The sequence below is a fragment of the Mastigoproctus giganteus genome, chromosome 10, assembly GCF_048544385.1.
Source record: "Mastigoproctus giganteus isolate SK-2022 chromosome 10, ASM4854438v1, whole genome shotgun sequence".
In the NCBI taxonomy this organism is placed as follows: Eukaryota; Metazoa; Arthropoda; class Arachnida; order Uropygi; family Thelyphonidae; genus Mastigoproctus; species Mastigoproctus giganteus.
The window spans coordinates 227686702-227711117 of NC_143584.1; the positions used below are offsets into that span (position 1 = coordinate 227686702).

Here is a 24416-nt window from a genome sequence, read left to right on the forward strand (position 1 = left end):
AGTGTGTCAGAAGTAGAAAGGAATCACCAAAAAAGAGAAGAATGATGATATCTATCGTTCTTCTCTTTCAAGCCCATAATCACAAGATGTGAGTGCAGCATTCACTCTAAATATTTAGTAATTGAAGAATGTAGGAATCAAACATATTTTGATTTGTTTCAAAAATCAAACAAAAAGTGTAAATATAAAAGAGATCTGAAATGCAATTACCTGGAAAAATTAAAGAGCACATTCTATGGCCAATGATTAATAATGATTCATAAAAATAGAAATTTTATTCTTTTGTTAACAGCCATCACAATTAATAAAGTTTACACATATTTTTGTCAGTATGTGTATCAGAATTGTAGTTATAAAAGTTTTCTTATTGGAATGGACTTATGCCCATTATGCCCAGTAGGAACAACTCACAATTAGTGAATACTGGCAAAATGATGCAAGGAAATAAACTTATGTAGCATCAGAAAAAAAAAAGTAACACTTCACTCAATTTTTTCACCTCTATGTTCTGTAGTTTTCTTTATCCAAATGCTATTTATATAGGTGATAAAAGCTTCATGTCCACTATGAAGTGAAAATTATCCTTAAAATAGTTTATGCTGTACAAGCATGGTAATCTGATTAATGCAAGTGGGAAGCTCAAATTACCAAAATGTTCAGATTAGTGTGTGATTATAAACAAACACATTTTAGGTACATAAATTATCAATTTTCATACAATAATATTATGCTACACTGCATTTTATTTTTCTGTTCTTTCCATTAAAGGCAACAAGACTTTAAACAAAGCAGCAAGTTAACTTCAATCCTTCTAAAACTCAGTCCTGGCTTACATCTCACAAACGGGATTCTTTCGCTCCTATGCTTATCTTCAACAACACTGATTTTTAGACATGATTACATATCTCAATTATGGATTACCCTGGCTTGTAATCTCTCTTGGCATAGGCACATCATAAATATCACAAATAAATACTGCTTCCTCTGCATCTAAAAAACTGGGTTTCCTCTTTCACTCTCAGTGTTACTTTTCAAGCTGTTCACTCTGTACAAATCACAAATCTTTCCTACCATAGAATATTGTTCCCACTTCTGGGGCAGTGTCCCCTAAAACCTCTCTCAGGCTTCTAGATTCCATTCAAAAGAGTGCAGTCAGGTTAATCAATGACCTTTTCTGCTTCGTTCCTTTTCTATAGGTTTTATTGACACTGTTCTTCTGAATTCGGTTCTATAATTCCCACTCTCTCTCTTCCAAACCAGTCCGAACATGTGCTGCAACCAGCTAACATCCATTCATTATCCAACTTCGAACTCACAGAACCAACTTTTCTTCTTCATTTATTCCTACTGTTTTCTGGACAACCTCGCTTCACATATATTTCCTGAAAATTACAATCTACAGAAATTCGAGTCTAATGTTAATAAATATCTTCTTTCGTCTTCTCAACCTTCAACCCATGCACAGTACTAAGTACTATTGGTTTTAATATCTCTTGTGCTTTAGGTTCTCATAAAAAAAAAATTTGGAACGAAATTGGTTGAAAATTTTCTGTTCAGTAAATCACTTGTTTTAAAATGTGAAACAAATAAAACACATTCTATTCAACATGCACTAATTCAGACTGACTATGGATAATGGGTGATTCGTGTGTTACTACCTATATGAATTTCTAAACATGTTGCGTCAAGTCACTATGATACAAAGTTTCAAAATAAAAGTCCGTCCCAGAATTTTTTGATCACACCTCACACTAAAAGACTGTAGGGTGAGATTTCAATGCAGTAGTCAAATTTTATTTGCTTTCTACACTTTACTACATTCATTTAACCATGGGGATCATTCTCTTCACAGTGAACATTGAAGTACCTGGCACTAAGGTTTCGCTTTTCACTAATAGAGGCCAGCTACCAGTTGATGAGAAGCCAGTTGCTTGAAAACTGCCATGTAGCAATGTTTCAAGAATGAGTCCTTTATGCATTTAAAAATCTTAGGATCACCTTACACAGTATCCATGAAAGAAACAGTGAATTGTATTTTATCTTTGGACCATTATGACAAACTTCTGCATCTTAATAGTGAAACTATTAAAGGGCAACAAAGTATGTGGTAGTTTCAAGAAACTTTTCACAATGAATAGCAAAACCTGGTGAATTTTGACAGTGAAACTATGAAGTTTGCTGTTCATTGCTATTGTGGAGAAGAATAATAGAAAGATAAAGCCCGTTACAGCTTCTAATAACAAACATTTGACATTACTCTGACATCAACATGGGCTATAAAAACAAAACGCAATTGTATTTCTCTATTTATCACACCTTTAAAGAATAAATTATTTTAGCATACAAAAGTATCCTCCATAATATTTTTACATATATAATCTATTGCATTTTAACTAAACATCAGAAGTTATGTTATAAAGTTAAGTTAGGTTACAAGTTATTAATTTTGGTAACTTTTAAGCAAATAAATAAATACATCATTAAGTACCATTTATATATTTTCATTTAATTTTATCTATATGATTTTTTAGGTAATCTGTTTTTATTTTTCAAGCACTTTTAATTTTTCCATTGCTACACCTGTCAGGTAAGCACTCCTATACTTATCTAATCTATTTGCCTATACTGTATATATATAGTATAGGCTATAGTTTATTTGGCTATAAACTATATATATATATATATACAATGTATATATAGTTTATAGCCAAACAAGTGGGAAAAAATTAGTCTATGACTTTTTTAAATCAATTACTAACTCAAATAATGGACTAAATATTTTAAGTGTGCCAAGAGTTGTAAATTTAATTCCTCAGAATTTTCCGCAGCAGTAATCAGAGATTAGAGCATTTTCAAAGCAGATTCAGCTGATTTTGAGTTCTCATTTTTGTAGTAGAGTTAGGACAGTGTAGTTAGGAAGCACTTCTCTTACAGATCATTGGATTCTATATTTTCTATCAACTATCCTTCTTCATTCATTTTTTTTTTTTTTTTTGAAAATGAATGTTTAGAGGGCCCCATGAAGAATTTTTTTCAAGAAGTTAATTACTATTTAATTAAAATGCATGCATGGTATTCCCCATGATCTCATAGATGAGGCTTTTTCCCTAAAGTTCCTGAGCATAAGATTTAAACTTAAAAATAATTAAGTCACTTTTCACGAAATAACTTACTTTTTTAAATGTGGAATCATGTATAGCTTTCTTTTGGCAGCTGTAATGAATGCCAACAGGAATGTTAGCTTAAATAGAGAAGAAAAAAATGTTTTTTTTCTTACCTCATTTCTGAAGGCAGCAATCTCATCATGATTATCAAACCGGACTCTCTGAATGGATTCTGCACTAGAATGATTATCAAACCGGACTGTTTGAAAGGATTCTCCACTACATGTTCTACAACCAGAATGGTCTGAACAAGTCTGTAAAGTGTCTTCAAGTTAATATAAACATATATATAAATAAGTGATAATTTCAATTTATTCATCAATAAAATTAAATCACTTCTGACATCTGTAAGGACAGAAGAAAAATGATCAGAAAAGATATATCGAATTTTAAAAAAAAAAAAAGAAGCAATTTTTGTGTTGAGAGAAGAATACAACATGATTATTCATAGACACCAAACATAAAGTAAGCATTAGCATTTGTAGAGGCACATGAACAAAGAAAGCAAGCCTATACAACATCAGCCAAAAAAAAAAAAAACACCTTTCCATTTTACTGATCCAATCGTTCCAAATGTTTGTCTAGTTCTGCCTTGAATTTATTTAAGCTATCAACTTCCACAATAACAGATGGAAATTTGTTCTAGCAATCAACTATCCACTGGCTAAAGGCAAATTCTGCACATCTATTCTACAACTGTCTTTCCTTAGATTGAATCTATGCCCACTCAGATTTGTAATCTGAGCAAGAGGAAGAATCCCAACAGCATTGAGTCTGCTCAATCCATTCAAGGCCTTATACACCTCAATCAGATTGCTTCGCAGGTGCCTAGTCTCCAGAAGCTGCAATCTGCAGAAAATAAGCCTTTCTTCATGGGAGCACCCCTCTGTTCCCTTCACCAGTCTTGTTGCTTTTCTCTGTACTCGTTCTAGCAACTCTACATCCTTCAGGCGCCTCCGTAGCCAGGTGGGAAGGAGCAACGGTGCGTAGCACACGCTTCTTGATTAGACCGGGGTTTGAGCCCGTCACCACCAAACACGGAGGGTGTGGTAAGTTTAGGGAATGACCACTGCATATTCCCCGAGCAATATGGCCTTAGTTGCTAATGCTCCTAAAAAACCAAATAACAACAACATCTACATCCTTCCTAAAATGAGGCTTCCAGACCTGTACGCAGTACTCAAGGTGTGGCATGACCAGTGCCTTATACAAGGGGATAATCACCTCCTTATCCCTGCTCACAAAAATCCTGTATATCATTGACAAGACCCCGTGACATACTACTCAGAAAATTTCATATCTGACTGCATCCCTAGGTCTCTTTCGCTCTCCAACTACCATGAATGTAACAACACCCAGTTGGTACATTTCTCTGGGGTTACTACTACCACCCATATGCAGTACTTTGCATTTGTCAATGTTAAAATGTTAAACAGTTGCCACTTCTCAGCCCATCTACCCAACTTTTCCAGATCTGTTGCAGCAGTATACTGTTATTAACAACCCTGCCAACTTTTGTATCATCTGAAAACTTGGATATTAAGCCTGATATACCATCGTCAATATCATTGATAAATATACAAAACAACAATGGGCCCAACACCGAACCCCAAGAGACACCACTAATAACATTAATCCACATTATCCATTGATTACTACTGTCTTTTCCCACTCAACCATTCTTTTATCCATTGTAGCAACTTGCCCTTAATGCCATTCTGCTCCAATTTGTACAGTAGTCTTCCATGTGCAACAGTATCAAAAGCTTTCCTGGAATCGAAGTATATGATATCAAAATTATTTTTTGCATCTAGTTCTTTTTTGACCACATCATAGTATCCAATCAAATTGGTCAGACAAGACTTCCCCTTGACAAACTCATGCTGTGTCTGAATTATTACTGCTGTCTTGTCTAGATGATCCTGCAATGCTTCTTTAAACAGTGACTCCTTTTTTTTTCCCCCTGGAACAGAAGTCAAACTAACAGATCTGTAATTACTCATGTCACCCTTTGATCCCCCATTGTGATTTGGAGATGCATTTGCACATCTCCAGTCCGTGGGGATTTCCCAGAGTCCAAGGATGCTCTCATAATTATGGCTAAGGGTTTGCTTACTTAATGCCATTCTGCTCCAATTTGTACAATAGTCTTCCATGTGCAACAGTATCAAAAGCTTTAATATAACTCCTTTAATATAACTGGACAGATTCCATCTACCCTTGGTGCCTTTCTTATGTTTAACTTCAACAATTTCTCCTCCACTTTGCTCTCTGTTATTACGAAATCATTTAACTCCCTGTAAGATTGTGAAAAACATCTTGCCCTCTCCTCCATGAATAACTCCTCATGCGTGAATGTAGATGCAAATTACTCATTTAGTTCAGCAGCTATCTGAGAATGATCATCTACAATCAAACCAGTAATATCAAGTGAGCCAATCTGATTCTTCTCCTTCCTTTTAGAGTTTATATAATTAAAGAAGTCTTTGTATCCTTTGCCAAAGATTTTTCATAATCTGCCTTCGCTTGCCTAACCTCCAATGTGACTTGATTACAGACTAGCTTGTATGTACCATTGGCTTCTGTATAGCCTGTCAATTTATATGTATCCCATGCATTTTTCTTCTCTGCCACGAGTCTCATTAGTTCATCTGACATCCATTTGGGCCTAGACCTAGAGCAGAATTTCTTAGTTGGTATGAAAAGCCTAGTAGCTTCCAAAATGACTTCCTTGAATGCTTCCCTTTTAGAATTTGCTGTTGGTAACATCATCAGTTGGTCATGCTGTATAGAACCTAAAAAAAAATCTCTGAGACCACTGTAGTCACCTTTATGAAAACAAACCCCCCCCTTTACCTTCGATGGTAGTTATATCTTTAAGTAAATCCCACATCAGTACACTGTGACCACTGCCGCCTAGTGGTTCCTCTATCTGCAAATTCTTAATGCATGAATAATCACTGCTGATAATCAGATATACAGTATTACTTCATCTGGCTGCCCCTCAAACATACTGCTGTAGAAAACAATCATCCAATAAATCCACAAAAGCCTTGTTAGTGTGCGAGTGACCAACCCACAAGTTCCAGTCTATAGCTGGGATGTTAAAATCCCCCATTATAAGACACTGATTTACTGGACCATTCTATTTCTCTGTATAATTGTTCATTGTACCCAGAATAATTAGACTTATAACAAACTCTTACCCTCATTTTTGGTTTCGCAGTCCTTATGTCACACCAAACTGACTCAATATTGCACTGTCCATCTATGTCAACTGAATGCACTTCCTTTGATTTTATGTGTTTCTTAACTAACAGCATAACCCCACTCCCTTGCTATCCTTGCTGTACACATTATACTTCCCAAATGCCAATTTTGCATCCCTTATTATCTGAGTGACACCATATCTCTGATATCCCAACAATATCTGCCTTGAATGTCTTAACCAGCACTTCAAATTCATCAAATTTATTTACTATACTCCTAGCATTGATGTACATGCAATTATACATGCAGCTGTTCTTACTCTTAGTTACTCTAGCACAGCCCATGTATTTACTTGTTTCGTGACTCCCAGAAGTTCCTGGGAACTTCTGGGAGTCACGAAACAAGAAGTTACTGATTTCCGGGCTGTTGCTTATTCCAATTGAAGCAGTGCAAGAATCATTTCCACCTCTGCCTGTGGCTACTGTTAATCTATTAGTCTGTGAATGACACCATAAACTTGACAAGCTAAAAGTTTTCCAATCCACCTAACATTGCCTCAATAGCATCAGCAAATATTCTTGCACCCTTTCTATTTAAGTGTATCCCATCCCTAGAAACAATCTCTCCTGTTAACAAACGCAGACCACGCTGAGAAAAATTCTACCCCACGAGCCCTGCACAATCTCTCCAGGGCCGAATTGATTAAAAAGGTCCTCATCATATAGGCCCTCCTATCGTGTCTGGGCAGGATTGCAGACACTTACAAATTTAACTCTAACTCCTGACTTTTTTTTCAACATTGAGCTGTACTACCGTATTTCCCCATGTATAAAATGCACCTTAATTTTGGGGTTAGAAATTTGAAAAAAAAGTATTATATAAAGTTATTGAACTCAAGTTTTATTCATCATAAAATTCATACAACTCCTCATCACTGTCAAAACTTCCATCCATTAGCTTGTCCTCATCTGTGTCTGATGACGAATCACTGTCTTCATATATTGCCTCGTCCTCAGTTCCATCTATGGCATTCGAAATGCCACACTTCTTAAATGACTTGACAATGATCTCGATATTATCCCAGGATCTTTTCACCTAGGTACAAACTTCTCCTATAGTTGGTTTCTTCACTCTTCCTGCTGGTGTCAAATTGTCCCCAGAAGACTTCATCCATTGGTTCCATTCATCTCTCATGGCAGCTCTGAAGGGTTTGTTAATGCTGACATCAAGTGGTTGGAGCTGGGATGCCAAGCCTCCAGGTATGACGGCAAGTTTTGTTTTTTGCTCTGCAGCAATCTTCTTTGTGTTTTTTATTATGTGTGCCCTGAACTGATCAAGCACCAATAGGGCAGGTTTGCATAAGAGCCCACCTGGTCTCCTGCTCCAAACTTTCTCAAACCAGATCTTCATCCCATCCTGATCCATCCAACCCTTGTCATGAACGTGGACAATCACTCCTCGAGGAATGTCTTCTTTTGGCATTGTTTTGCGTTTGAAAATCAGCATAGGAGGCAGCTTGGTTCCATCGGCACAACAAGCTAGAACAACTGTATAATGGCTCTTTTTGTGTCCACTTGTCTTCACAGTTACAGTTTTCACCTCCTTCTTATCAACAGTTCTGTTACTTGGGACATCAAATTGAAGGGGGACTTCGTTCATATTTGCAATCTGTCCGAACTCAAACTGATGTGTCATCCGACATTGAATGACAAAACGATGAAATTCAAGGACCTTCTGCTCATAGCTTTCAGGCATCTTTTGGGCAAGTCTGGTGTCTGTACGCATGCTTAGTCCATTCCGTTTCATGAACCTGAAGCACCAATTGTGCTCTCCTTTGAAATCAGTAACTTCTTTTTCATCAGCAATTCTTCTTGCCTCATGCTGAACCATCTTTGTGGACACAGGAATTCCAATTGCCCTTTGCTCTTCAATCCATATCTTCAATTCCCTCTCTAAATCAGGCTATTTTGCTGACTTGCCTCTCATGGCCTTCTTCTGCCGTGGTATTTCAGTAGGGTTTCTTCTTCTTCCCATAGCCAGTCTCGAATTGTTTTCTCAGTTGGAGGAGGACCAAACTTATGTTCAGCAGCACGATTTCCATTCACTTTTGCAAACTGGATCACTTTTAACTTGAATTCAGCACTGTACGAAAATCTTTTCTGAGACATTTCTGGGCAGAACATGGCAAAACGTAACCTAATATGCCAGTAACAAGTGTGAAACAATGAGCGCAAAGACAACAAGCGCAAAAAAGCGGGAAATGCAAGTAAAAAAATCTACAACCACTGTATAAGACGCACCCAGTTTTTAGACCCCAAATTTTTCGAAAAAAGGTGCGTCTTATACATGGGGAAATACGGTAGTTAAGTAAATCTGTAGATCTCTTAGTCTTAAGGTCATTAGTGTCAACGTGTACAACAATATCACCTTTTGTGCTCTTAAAATATGATATCTGCTCTACGACGTCACCAACTTTTGCCCCAGGCAGACATACCCTGGTCCTGTTCCACCTATTCTTTTTATATAATAATATTCCCCATCTCCCCGACAATAGAGACACCAACAATAACTAGTTACTGTGGAACCACTGCATTCTGCCTTGTAGATCGCCGCTGTGTTACCTGATCCACAAGAGTGAACTCTTTTATTGAGGTAGCTGAGAGCCTGATGGGCTTCCATCGAGGGCATCCGCCTGACTCTTCGCTCTCTCTCTCTCTCATAGACACCCATCAGAATGCTGAATTAGCATTAGCATTAGTAGAGGCATTTGATGCAAGAAAGCAAGCTTATGCAGCATCAGCCAAAAAAAAAAAAAAAAAACCCCACTTCCACTTCACCCCTCTGTTCGTTCCAAATACCTGTCCAGCTGAGCCTTAAACTTATTTAGGCTATCAACCTCCACCACAAGGGATGGAAGTCTGTTCCACCAACCAACCACCTGCTGGCTAAAGGCAAATTTCCACACGTCTATCCTACATCTGTCTTTCCTCAATTTGAATTTATGCCCTCTCAGGTGATTTTTCTGAGCTAGAGGAAGAATCCCATCAGCATTGAGCATGCTTAAACCATTCAAGGCTTTATACACCTCTATCAGATCACCTCGCTGGTGCCTAGTCTCCAGACACTGTAATTTGCAAAACTTAAGCCTTTCTTCGTAAGAGCACCCCTTTGTTCCATTCACTAATCTTGTTGCCCTTCTCTGTACTCGTTCCAGCAGCTCTACATCCTTCTTGAAATGAGGCCTCCAGACCTGTATACAGTACTCTAGGTGTGGCCTGACCATTGCCTTATACAATGGAATAATCACCTCCTTATCCCTGCTGGAAAAATTCCTGTATATCATTGACAATACTCCATGAGCTACTCTTGCAGCCCGTCTGCACTGCTCAGAGAACTTCATATCTGCCTGCACAACCACCCCCAAGTCCCTTTCATTCTCTACCACTGTCAGTGTAGTACCACAGAGTTGATACGTTGCTCTGGGGTTGCTGTTTCCCATGTGTAGTACTTTACATTTGTCAATGTTAAACTTCATTTGCCACCTCTCAGCCCATCTGCTCAACCTTTCCAGATCCTGTTGCAGCAGCATAGTGTCAGTAGTGTCCTTGACAACCCTGCCAACCTTTGTATCATCTGCAAACTTGGACATTAAGCTTGATATACCATCATCAATATCATTTATAAATACAGAAAACAATAATGGACCGAACACTGAGCCCTGAGGGACTCCACTAATAACATTAGTCCACGATTAAAGGAGGCAGCAAAGGAGGTAAGCAAACCCTTAGCCATAATTATGAGAGCTTCCTTGGACTCAGGGGAGGTACCCATTGACTGGAGATGTGCAAATGTGACCCCAATTCACAAAGGGGGATCAAAGGCTGACACAAGTAATTATAGACCTGTGAGTTTAACTTCTGTTCCCGGAAAATTAATGGAGGCACTGGTGAAAGAAGCACTGCAGGATCATCTAGACAAGACTTCAGTTATAGCTAGGACACAGCATGGTTTTGTTAAGGGGAAGTCTTGCCTGACCAATTTGATTGGATACTATGATGCAGTCACAAAAGAACTGGATGCAGGGAATAACTTTGATATTATATACTTGGATCTTAGAAAGGCTTTTGATACTGTTGCACATGGAAGACTGCTGCACAAATTGGAGCAGTGTGGCATTGGAGGCAAGTTGCTGCTATGGATAAAGGGGTGGTTGAGGGGGAGAAGACAGAGAGTGGTAATCAATGGACACTGCTCATCGTGGACTAATGTTATTAGTGGAGTCCCTCAGGGTTCAGTATTGGGGCCTTTATTGTTTTCTGTATTTATAAATGATATTGATGATGGTATATCAGGCTTAATGTCCAAGTTTGCAGACGATACGAAGGTTGGCAGGGTTGTCAAGGACACTACTGACACTATGCTGCTGCAACAGGATTTGGAAAGGTTGAGCAGATGGGCTTCGAGGTGGCAAATGAAGTTTAACATTGACAAATGTAAAGTACTACATATGGGAAACAGCAACCCCAGAGCAACGTATCAACTCTGTGGTACTACACTGACAGTGGTAGAGAATGAAAGGGACCTGGGGGTGGTGGTGCAGGCAGATATGAAGTTCTCTGAGCAGTGCAGACGAGCTGCAAGAGTAGCTCATGGTGTATTGTCAATGATATATAGGAATTTTTCTAGCAGGGATAAGGAGGTGATTATTCCCTTGTATAAGGCAATGGTCAGGCCACACCTAGAGTACTGTATACAGGCCTGGAGGCCTCATTTCAGGAAGGATGTAGAGCTGCTGGAACGAGTACAGAGAAGGGCAACTAGATTGGTGAATGGGACAAAGGGGTTCTCTTACGAAGAAAGGCTTAAGTTTTGCAAATTACAGTGTCTGGAAACTAGGCACCAGAGGGGTGATCTGATAGAGGTGTACAAAGCCTTGAATGGTTTGAGCATGCTCAATGCTGATGGGATTCTTCCTCTAGCTCAGAAAAATCACCTGAGAGGGCATAAATTCAAATTGAGGAAAGACAGATGTAGGATAGATGTGCGGAAATTTGCCTTTAGCCAGCGGGTGGTTGGTGGGTGGAACAGACTTCCATCCCTTGTCGTGGAAGTTGATAGCCTAAATAAGTTTAAGGCTCAGCTGGACAGGTATTTCGAACGAACAGAGGGGTGAAGTGGAAGTGGTTATTTTTATTTATTTATGTTACTTTTTTTTTTTTTTTTTTTTGGCTGATGCTGCATAAGCTTGCTTTCTTGCATCAAATGCCTCTACTAATGCTAATGCTAATGCTAATGAGCAGTGTCCATTGATTACCACTCTCTGTCTTCTCCCCCTCAACCACCCCTTTATCCATAGCAGCAATTTGCCTCCAATGTCACACTGCTCCAATTTGTGCAGCAGTCTTCCATGTGCAACAGTATCAAAAGTCTTTCTAAGATCCAAGTATATAATATCAAAGTTATTCCCTGCATCCAGTTCTTTTGTGACTGCATCATAGTATCCAATCAAGTTGGTCAGGCAAGACTTCCCCTTAACAAAACCATGCTGTGTCTGAGCTATAACTGAAGTCTTGTCTAAATGATCCTGCAGTGCTTCTTTAACCAGTGCCTCCATTAATTTTCCTGGAACAGAAGTTAAGCTCACAGGTCTATAATTACTTGTGTCAGCCTTTGATCCTCCTTTGTGAATTGGGGTCACATTTGCACATTTCCAGTGTATGGGTACCTCCCCTGAGTCCAAGGAAGCTCTCATAATTATGGCTAAGGGTTTGCTTACTTCCTTTGCTGCCTCCTTTAATATAACTGGATAGATCCCATCCACCCCAGGTTGTGGAGATTTAGAAGGGGTCAGCTGCTCAACCTTATGAAAACATATTAATGGATGACTGGACGGTGGCTTTTTTCTTTTCATTGTAGATTTCTTTGTAGCAAGCAAGCATATCATTCACCCCTCTGTTAACATTTTAGAATCATTTGCTGTCAGGATCCATCTTCTGAAACCTTGCCATTGCTGATGCAATTTCACGAAATGCCATTGCCATCTCTCTGGTGATGAAGCGTCTCGGCTCCTAATTTGGTTCATCTTGAGCTTCGTCAGCATTTTCTTCTTTCACTATCGCTGCCTGCAAGTCAATAAGTTTTTCGTTAGATAATTCCTTCTTTTCCTCCTCTATTAACTCCTCCATGTCTTTGGCATCAACCTCCAACTGAAGTAGCTCTGCAACCTTTACAGTCTTATCTGTAACCTCTTCATATGATTCGTCTTTTTCAAATATTTCGAAGCCTTTTACGTGCCGTGGACATATTTTCTTCTATGCGCCATTTAAACAACTTTTAGTAATATCTGCCCAGGCCTTATTAATGTTTGAGATGGCTTGGTAAATATTGTAAGATTTCCAAGTCTTTTAACGTAAAATTTTTCTTGTCGTCTACTGCAGACAATGCCTGAGCAAATGTGCATAAATGGTATTCTTTTAAATTCGAAATAACACCCGATCCATAGGTTGGATGAGTCACATCATGTTTACTGGTAGAAATATGATTCTCATGTTCGAATTGAAATCATCTAGATGCTTAGGATGTCCAGGAGCATTATCTAACAGAAGCAAAATCTTGAAAGGAACATCGTTGTCTTTACAATATTTTTCAATCTTGGGAATGAAGCAGCATTTAAACCAATCCTCAAAGAGGGATATTGTTATCCATGCTCTCTGGCTCGATCAGAAATGCATGGGTAGGGTGGCTTTATTGATGCCCTTAAATGCACAAGGATTTCCAGAATGGTACACAAGCAATGGTTTTAATCTGTAATATCCCACTGCATTAGCTCCAAGCAAGAGTGTTGCCCTGTCTTTTGATGCCTTGAAACTTGGCATTGTATTTTCCTCTTTGGCAATGCATTTTTTTCTAGTACAGAGCAGTCTTGTCAACTTTAAAAATTTGCTGTGTTGAATAGCCGCCTTCATCAATAATTTTTTCCAACACATTACAAAATTTCTCTGCAGCTGCAGAATTGGCACTGCCGACTTCACTGCATACTTTAACATTGTGGAAACCAGCGTGATGCTTGAACCTATTAAACCACCTGTTGCTTGCCCACAAACTTGAGTTGGGATTCACCATACTTATCCTTAATGTCCTTTATAAATACTTGTTGCTTTTGCTTGAATGGTCATTAGACTCGGGCACTTGCTTCTGAATCTGATTTTCCATCCATATTATTAATAGCTGTTCCATCTTCGATATTGCGCCTGAATGCTGTTTTGTGATCACTGTTGATCTTAAATGTGTTGATCCTTTAACATGTTCTTTTATACGTGCACTGTCCCTTAAAATAGTATTCACTGTTGAAGCAGCAAGACCTAATTCTCTTGCAAAAGATGTTAAACTTTGTCCTGCTTCGCTTAATCATTTTCATCTTCATTTCTAAATCAATTTTGTTTGTTTCCTAGCACTACCACCACTTGCACTTTTCGTTGGTCGCTTTCTCTTCATCAATGTAACATGTAAATGTAGCAGTAGCAGTAGTTGAATCAACCGATAACAGGGATTCTGTCAGAAAAAGTACATGGGGTTTGGCAGACTGCAAGTGGAAATGGACATAGTTGAGATTAGAATTGAGACCCCCCATATATTTGAGAAAAAAAACTAGAAAGTGTTTGGGAGGTTTAGATCTTTTTGTAGATAAGCTTACTCTGTTAGTTTGACAATTCATGGTGTATTCAATAGTAAGAAAAAGTGGGGGGGGGACATGCTGTATGAAGTAATGAAATTTTTTGACATGGCGTACAAATGGTAAGAATATACCCAGATCCTTGACATAACGTGGCCTCGACAATGCTCCCCGCATACACACTACTCGGATTCTCTCCAATCACTATCTGGCAGGGTAGAGGTAGCAAAATTATACACTAGCTGATCCGGAAGCCTCCTAAAGAGTTGCCAATAGGTTCGGTCTGGTGTACTAACTAGCGGCTGGCCTGTGAACACCGTTTTAGAGCTGTACCCTCGAAATGTAAGGAAGATTGGATCTCGCCATGATGTTCATCATAACCACAAAAGTCATCAGTCGTACTGCATGATGGAAGAGATGGGGAAGGGTTGACCAGAACCTACCCCTGGAGGCTAAACATGGGTTCCACCACTTCAAGGCTCCAATAAGCAAAGTGGTGGTGTTGCACCGGTTGATGAGAGTCATCTACCACCTATTATTGCCTTGTAACACAGATGGACGGCATTCCTCCATGTGGTGTGGGCGCCACACCTCGACTCCTGCTTACTTTGATTCACACCTGGGTGGTCACCCACAGTATGCTTGTGCATGGAAGTTATACCCAGCATTACTAACAGTCACACCATCGTGAAGGTGCAAGCAGAGGATTTGGCTGACACAGACCGTCCGGACTTCACCGAAATTAGGTCTACTTGACTTGAATGTCACCCCAATATCAGTTCCATCAGCGTTTTAGACTCCCAGGTAGCAAGTACAGCTTGTCTGGCATATCTGAATGTCTTGAATGTCACCCCAATATCAGTTCCATCAGCGTTTTAGACTCCCAGGTAGCAAGTACAGCTTGTCTGGCATATCTGAGAGAATGTCTGTAACAACCTCAAGGACCATATTGCCATATATTTGCGTTATTCTGACGACAATTACAATTTTAAGGGGTGATGCGCTTTCTTTGAACACCAGTGTATATGCGTGTTAAAGATACAATATGAATTAGGCACCATTAAAATGTTTTCCTTAGGCGCCACAACTCTAGCGCTATTTCTGTTGGAGAGTTCGAACCTGCAGCTTCCTGATGCACAGGCTCCTTATGGATTCTTCCTGCGTTTCGGGCATCACCTTTCAAATGGGGAGATTTTGTTGATTTGTTCATTAAGGTGATCCATCCTTGGGATCCAACCATTTAATTGATGCTTTAATTTATGAACTTTAGGCGATAGTTGGTTTCCAGATGATGACTTCTTTTGTTCTTTTCCTAACTGTAGGTTTTATTCCTTTACAAAGCAGTCTGGGCAGTATTTTAAAAGCTAACCGAGCCGAGCGTGCCCCGCAGAGGTCAAGTGGCTCATGTTAAATACAGTGGCCCAGCGAAGTTGCCCATACTTTGAAATATATGACGCAGTTTTCGAAGCCTTTTTATGTAGACTTTGTACAAAGTTTAATTATATTCATTGATAAAAATAGATCAAGTTAGAGTGAATTTTATGATTAAATGGGCACAGATTTTCTTCATAATTAGACTAATGCGTCTTTATTGAATGAATCAATCAAATTGGCAAAATTCCTTAACGTCATAAAGCCGAATTTTCCTATTCACCGAATTTTAATTCCTTCGACATCAAGGAACTGGACACTACTGTATATAGTAGTAGTAGTGGCACGTGATGCAAGAAAGAAAGTGTATGAGCTTATGCAGCATCAGCCAAAAAAAAAAAAAAAAAATCACACCATTCCCTCCAAATGCCTGTCCAGTTCCTCCTTAAATTTATTTAACCTATCAACTTCCACAACGACAGATGGAAGTTTGTTCCAGCAATTAACCACCCACTGGCTAAAGGCAAATTTCCGCACATCTATTCTACATCTGTCCTTTCTTAATTTGAACTTATGTCCCCGTAGGTTCGTAATCTGAACAAGTGGAAGGATCCCATCAGAATTCAGCGTGCTCAACCCATTCAAGGCCTTATAGACCTCAATCAGATCACCGCGCAGGTGCCTAGTCTCCAGCCACTGCAATTTGCAGAACTTAAGCCTCTCTTGGTAAGAGGATCCCTTCATTCCCCTCACCAATCGTGTTGCTCTTCTCTGTACACGTTCAAGCAAATCTACATCCTTCCTAAAATGAGGCCTCCAGACCTGTACGTAGTACTCAAGGCGTGGCCTGACCATTGCCTTATACAGAGGGACAATCACCTCCTTTTCCCTGCTAGCAAAATTCCTATATATCATTGACAAAACCCCATGACCTGCCCTAGCAGCCTGTCTGCATTGCTCAGAAAACTTCATATCTGACTGCACAATTACTCCCAGATCTTTTTTCATTTTCTACCACCTTAAGTGTAGTACCACACAGTTGGTACGTTTCTCTGGGGTTACTTCTACCCATATGCAGTACTTTGCATTTGTCAAGGTTAAACTTCAGTTGCCACTTCTTAGCCCATCTGCCCAAATTATCTAGATCCTGTTGCAGTAGCACACTGCCATTACTGTCATTAACAACTGAATACATCTCCCCCCCCCACTCCTTACCTCGGCAGTTCTTGAGAATAGTTCGGTACATTAAATACCGGTACCATCGTTTGCTTGATCATGATCCGTGCTTAGGCCTATAACTGCATTTTTGTACTTTAAAAAATTCATATCTATTCTATATAAATACTATCGAATAAATTTGGATGCTCTTGGCCTGTAGTATAAAAATGGACGAATTTGCTACGATTTATGATGCTTAGACATGAAGCTTCTTCAGGCTGTTTTATTGAGATGGGCAGGATAACACCGACAGAATTATCTGTGGACTGCATCGGAAATCATAAAAAAAAATTACATTCATTACCAGACTCTGAGTGGCCTAAAATTGTCAAAATTCATAAATAAATTTTTCGCCCTCATACAGCAGAGCTGTTGGTTTTTGTAACTATAATGCAGTGTTCATGACATACAATATATGTCTAATGTTCTGTAATTATTTTATTCATTTTTAGATGCTCGCACAGAAATATTGTAATGTCTCGATTGCAGTTCAGTATCGGCAATGTAATCGCACCCGAAATGTCATTAAATACCAAAAGTTTCTTAATTTCATCGTACAACTTGCGCAGCAGTAAACCAACGATGCATATTTTAAGCAACCCTACAACTTTCCAGCGAAACATAACCCGCATACTTGAACTAAAAATTGGTGCCTAATATCTTCATTCTCTGCACCCAGTACACACACACAGACATCCTCCATGGCTAGATCATGTTGATTTGACAAAGGATCTCATCATGTACTCCCTTCTATCATGTCTGGCAGAGTCACAGACACTTTGCAATTTAATCCTAACTCACAACTTTCTCTGTACGTGTTAAGTAAGTATGAAAGTAAGTCCTCATATCTGCTACTCGATATTATTAGTGATAGGGTTGAACTTGAAAGTGTCTGCAATTCTGTCCAGACACGATAGGAGGGAGTATATGATGAGAGCCTTGTCGATCAATTCGGCCCTGGAGGGATTGTGCAAGGCTCAAGGGGTAGAATTTTTTTCAGCCTGGACTGTACTTGTTAACAGGAGAGATTGCTTCTACAGGGATGGGATACACTTAAATAGAAAGGGTGCAAGAATTTTTGCTGATGCTGTCGAGGCAGTGTTAGGTGGGTCGGAAAACTGCTAGTTGGGGGGGATACAAGGACTAATAGATTAACAGTAGCCACTGGCAGAGGTGGAAGTGATTCTTGCACTGCTTCTATTGAAATGAGCAGAAGTCTGAAAAACAAGATGCAGGATATTTCAGAGACTGCTGGTAGTCATTGCGTTACAAGTAAACACATGGGTTGTGTTAGGGTAGCTAAGAATAGAAACAGGTGCATGTATACCTGCGTGTACACCAATGCTAGGAGTTTGGTAAATAAATTTGATGAATTTGAGGTATTGCTCAAAACATCAAAGGCAGATATTGTTGGGATATCAGAGACGTGGTGTCACACAGATATAAGTAATGCGGAACTGGAATTTGGGGAATACAATGTGTATAGAAAGGATAGACAGGACAGGAGGGGAGGAGGGGTTATGCTATTAATTAAGAAACACATAAAGTCCAAGGAAGTGAAGCCAGTCGACATCGATGGACAGGGCAGTGCCGAATCAGTTTGGTGTGACATAAGCATAGGGAAATCAAAATTGAGAGTAGGAGTGTGCTATAGGCCTAATGACTCTGATGAGTATAATAAGATATTGTACAGGGAAATAGAGTGGGCCAGTAAATCAGAGAGTCTTATAATGGGGGATTTTAATTTCCCAGATATTGACTGGAATTTGTGGGTTCGTCACTCGCACACTAGCAAGGCTTTTGTGGATTTATTGGATGATTGTTTTCTACACCAGCATGTTCTTGAGGCAACAAGAGGGAGCAATACTCTTGATCTGATTATCAGTAGTGACTCTTCATGCATTAAGAACCTGCAGATAAATGAACCACTAGGTGGCAGTGATCACAGTGTGTTGAAGTGGGATTTACTCAAGGAGGTAACTACCATCAGAGGTAAAGGGAAGGGTTTTTGTTTTCGTAAAGGCGACTATGATGGTCTGAGACAGTATTTAAATTCTATACAGTGGGACCAACTGATGATGTTACCAACAGCAAACTCAAAATGGGAAGCATTCAAGGAACTAATCTTGGAGGCTACCAGGCTTTACATACCAACTAAGAAATATTGTTCAAGGTTTAGGCCTAAATGGTTGTCAGATGAACTAATGAGACATGTGGCAGAGAAGAAAAATGCATGGGATACATATAAATTAATGGGTGACATGGAAGCCTATGATAGATATAAGTTGGTCTGTAACCAAGTCACAAAGGAGATTAGGCAGGCAAAGGCAGACTACGAAAAATCCTTGGCAAAGGATGCAAAGAAAAACAGAAAAGAGTTCTTTACATACTTGAACTCGAGAAGGAAAGGGATGAATCAGATTGGTCCACTGGATATTGATGGTTCAACAGTTGAGGATCCTGCTCAGGTGGCTAACAATCTAAACGAGTATTTTGCATCTACATTCACGCATGAGGAGTTATTCAGGAAGGAGAATGATGTAGGTAAAGTAAACATTGGCAGTGAGCTGGATGATTTTGTAATAACTGAGAGGAAAGTGGAGGAGAGATTGTTGAGGATAAACATAAAAAAGGCACCTGGGGTGGATGGGATCTATCCAGTTATATTAAAGGAGGCAGCAAAGGAAGTATGCAAACCCCTAGCCATAATTATGAGAGCTTCTTTGGACTCAGGGGAGGTACCCATAGACTGGAGATGTGCAAATGTAACCCCAATTCACAAAGGAGGATCAAAGGCTGACACAAGTAATTATAGACCTGTTAGTTTAACTTCTGTTCCAGGTAAATTAATGGAGGCACTGGTTAAAGAAGCACTGCAGGATCATCTAGACAAGAATTCAGTTATAGCTCAGACGCAGCATGGTTTTGTTAAGGGCAGGTCTTGCCTGACCAATTTGATTGGATACTATGATGTAGTCACAAAAGAACTGGATGCAGGGAATAACTTTGATATTATATATTTGGATCTTAGAAAGGCTTTTGATACTGTTGCACATGGAAGACTGCTGCACAAATTGGAGCAGTGTGGCATTGGAGGCAAATTGCTGCTATGGATAAGGGGATGGTTGAGTGGCAGAAGACAGAGAGTGGTAATCAATGGACACTGCTCAACGTGGACTAATGTTATTAGTGGAGTTCCTCAAGGTTCAGTGTTGGGTCCGTTGTTGTTTTCGGTGTTTATGAATGATATTGATGATGGGATATCAAGTTTAATGTCCAAGTTTGCAGATGATACAAAGGTTGGCAGGGTCGTCAAGGACACTACTGACGCTATGCTGCTGCAACAGGATCTGGAAAGGTTGAACAGATGGGCTGAGAGGTGGCAAATGAAGTTTAACATTGACAAATGTAAAGTACTGCATATGGGAAACAGTAACCCCAGAGCAACGTATCAACTCTGCGGTACCACACTGACAGTGGTGGAGAATGAAAAGGACCTGGGGGTAATTGTGCAGGGAGATATGAAGTTCTCTGAGCAGTGCAGACGAGCTGCAAGAGTAGCTCATGGTGTCTTGTCAATGATATACAGGAATTTTTCTAGCAGGGATAAGGAGGTGATTATTCCCTTGTATAAGGCAATGGTTAGGCCACATCTTGAGTACTGTATACAGGTCTGGAGGCCTCATTTCAAGAAGGATGTAGAGCTGCTGGAACGGGTACAGAGAAGGGCAACAAGATTAGTAAATGGAACAAAGGGTTGCTCTTACGAAGAAAGGCTTAAGTTTTGCAAATTACAGAGTCTGGAGACTAGGCACCGGCGAGGTGATCTGATAGAGGTGTATAAGGCCTTGAATGGTTTGAGCATGCTCAATGCCAATGGGATTCTTCATCTTTCTCAGAATAATCACCTCAGAGGGCATAAATTCAAATTGAGGAAGGACGGATGTCGGATAGATGTGCGGAAATTTGCCTTTGGCCAGCGGGTGGTTGGTTGGTAGAACCGACTTCCATCACTTGTTGTTGAAGTTGATAGCCTAAACAAATTTAAAGCTCAACTGGACAGGTATTTCGAACGAACGGAGGGGTGAAATGGGAGAGGGTTTTTTTTTTTTTTTTTTGGGCTGATGCTGAATAAGCTTGCTTTCTTGCATCGTATGCCTCTACTAATGCTAATGCTAATGTGTACATCAATATCATCTTTCATGCCCTTAAAAAAATGATATCTACTCTAAAACATCATCAACTTTTACCCCCCATAGCAGACATATGAGTTTCTGCTGACAAAGCTAAGAGAACTACACATTTTTTCAGAAGCTGCTAAGTCAAAATTTATTTATTGATTTGAAATTGTTTTTTTACAACTTTTGATTTGAATTTAGTAGTGTAGTAATTGTTGGTTATTTCCTGATTAATTTGGTGTATTTATTCTTTACTTGGCCCTTGTAATTTATTAAAAACCACAGTCAACTTCTGCCAGCATTGTGTTGAATCAATAGAAATGTTCGAATGCTGCTGCCATTGTTTTAGTATTGATAGAGCAGATACTAGTGGTTTCTATGTAGCTTTGTAGCAGTGCAATCAGTAGCAGAAGAGGCTCATAAACTGTAATTTATAACACTACATACATATTTTAATAACTTAACTTTATCATGCAGTCCATAACACTTGACATTAATATTCGTAGAGCTTTTAGTATTGGTGATTTGGCTGTTTTGTGATAGCTACAGTATCTCAAACAGGTCGCTCAAGAGTTTGAATCACGTAGGTTGGCATATGGTTAAATTTCTTATCTATTATAACTACTTAGAATTTACAAATGTAATGTTATAGTGTAATACATATAACTTAAACTAGATAGGAGATACAGAATTCATATAACATAAGCCTGGTAGGAGATACGAAATACATATACCATAAGCTCGATATTGAAATATATATATATATTCAATAACCTAAACTTATAGCATAACTGGTGCACAGTGTTATTACTGCATTAAGATATAAATTTAATGTACTACAGTTGAAGCTCTATATGACCCCCCGGGGAAATGAGAAAACCACTGTTACATCATAAGGGTGTTATATCGATTTTTCATAAAATAGCATTAGGTAAATGAGAAATTGGCTGGAACCAACCACATAAGATGTTATAACGTGTGGGACGTTAAAAAGAGGGTCACTAGAAAGAGCTTTGACTGTATTTTTAATTATACTGAATTTGACCCAAAATCATGCCTCAAACCAGAGCAGCAAAGCACAAGGCTCAAGGTAATGGGAGTGACGTGACTCAGGGGAGAACTGAGAGGGGTAGTTATCCTTTGAATCACAGACATGAAATGCACTGCTTGTCTGATGTTTGTGGACTAACAGGGACAGGGCTTGATATTGCCAAGGGTATATGTCTTTGTGTGTGCTCGATGTAGAGTGTGAGGACGTTAGGCACCAACAACATTATAAACCTTTGCTCCACTCAACACTATTATGGGCCTTTATGCCTTTATAAGAGCGTGAAGAACACGGTTGATGCCCTTGAAGGATTTAAACGGGGGCCCATCAAGCTGCCAGCTGCCCACATCAATGCCAGAGCTTGTACATGATGATCAGGCAACACAGAGTTAACCTCCAAAGCAGAATGCATTGGTCCCACAGGAGCTAGTTGTTGTTAGTGACCCTACTGTCAGAGAAACATATTGTGCAAAGAAGATAGGTGGAACAGGACCAGGGTATGTCTGCCAGGAGCAAAGGTTTATAATGTTGTAGAGAAGATTAGCATCAGAATTAGTTGAGGCATATGATGCAAGAAAGCAAGCTTATACAGAATCAGCCAAAAAAACCTTCCCATTTCTCCCATCCAGTCACTCCAAATGTTTGTCTAGTTCAGCCTTAAATTTATTCAAACTATCCACTTCCACAACAGAAGACTTTTTGTTAAAAATGCAGGATCCAAGCAACTTTCTCAAATGATTCAGATGAAGATAGATAGCATTAATCCGTCATTTCTGAGGACTCCATGCCATCTTTAATCTTGAGCAAGAATGCATGAAACAAACTTGATACTCACTTGCTCCATGCTGAAATCCTCAGTCAAAATGGCCTGTATTAAATCAAATGTCTGCAGCATTATTAAATCATTAATCCATTTGAATGATGTGCAGACTCTGTTGATGTTCTCACTGCTTCAGAATGTTGATGGATGACCATGCCTTTATTCATCTTCAAGAGAAAAAATTTCCTCATAAAACATTTAAAACTGCTTGATCTAGTTTTTTCATTATGAACCACAAATAATGTCATAAACTTAGGGAATCAACCACAGAAACAAATGAAATTCTCATTCCATATTTACATATTGTTCAAAGTTTATCATTTTCAGCATACAACAAATGAGAAAAACCACTGTTCACTTTAAAACAGCTTTCTGCTGGACTGGCATATAATCATTCTTCCCTTTCTTGGTGATTCCTCTCTCTCTCTCTCTCAGGGTAATAGGGAAATTTTCTTTTTTTTTTTGGCCGGTGCAGCATAAGCCTCAGGCTTCCTTGCACCATATGGCTAGTAGTAGTAATAATATCATTCTAGTGGATGCTGGTGTGCATATATTCAAAAGAAGTCCCAATCTTGCAATCTTTCAGCTACTGCTGTGTATTCAAGAATTATAAAGATAAAGCGAATGTTTCAAGAGTATGTAAAAAAAAAAAAAAAAAAAAATCAAAATATATACAAATATAAACCCTTCATTTTTAAGGTTCATATACTCATTTTGCAACATTTGTTCAAAGTGATGTTTTTCTGAATGTGCTCAAACTTACCCATATTGATACAGATTGTGTCACAACCCATTTTCTATTTGTCACTACAGTTCTATGATATCTAGAAAACTTGTTTAGTAGACTGGCTCTTCAAATGAGCTCAAAGTAAGTGGGGGGGTTCAGTTCTGTACCTGTGTTGGTTAGGGCCTCTCTGTCTTATCCACATGGATAGGCAGCAATGAGGAAGACCTCGCTTGTTGGCTAAATGGATAGTGGGAATGCCATCATACATGGATCATTCAATGTCTTGTCTAGAGAGGAACATCAAGAAGATATCTTCCAAAACCAGTAAATGACCATGGAAGATCATGTGATCCAATTAGCAGCTACTAACAACTGCAGCAGATGTTAGTACAGAATTAGTATATGTCAAATCCTGCCATTCCTCTGACATATTTAACCTCTCACTCCTTTCCTCCAAGTTGTACAACAAATATATTTTAAAAGCAGATGCACATTATAATCTTCAACAGCTTCTTGAAGATTATATTCTATCTGAAGAATATCCAACATTGAGGTGAATGAATTTAAAATATGGCTTTTCTCATATAATCTCCAGGTCAGAAATGCAATAGAAACTCAGCTAGTCAGAAATTCATAGGAATCCCCACTGCTGAGCTGATTTAAGATAAAATCATTGGGATGAACTTGAGGGTTTTTGCAATAAAAAAAAAAAAAAAAAAAAACTCTCAAGTTCATCCCAAACACTTTCCATTTTTGGTTAAAGTTGCATGTTCCCTTCTCCCAACAGCACAGCTACCAACTTCCAACTTTTCACTTATTGTAGACCCTGTGCCTATAGAATAATACAGCCTTGCTTCACCATGTGCCTAGGCCCTTACAGATCAGAGAAATTACAGAATTCAAGTCTTTCCTATAAGGGGTAGATAATGGTTACAACCCTTACTAATCTTGTTGTTCTTGAGGTATCTGCACTATTCCATAATCCAAATTCCAAATTGACCGTAATTG

At 39.0% G+C, this 24416-nt stretch overlaps 1 protein-coding gene across 3 annotated transcripts in view; it reads right to left on the reverse strand.

Annotated features, from left to right (window-relative positions):
• Positions 1-24416, reverse strand: part of LOC150080006 (histone H4-like) — a 35295-nt gene that overhangs the window by 7891 nt on the left and 2988 nt on the right. For all 3 annotated transcript variants that reach the window (XM_090383834.1, XM_090383833.1, XM_090383835.1), the window contains exon 3: positions 3278-3418. In XM_090383834.1, the coding sequence (XP_090239960.1) occupies positions 3278-3418 (141 nt within the window). The remainder of the gene's footprint in view (positions 1-3277; positions 3419-24416) is intronic.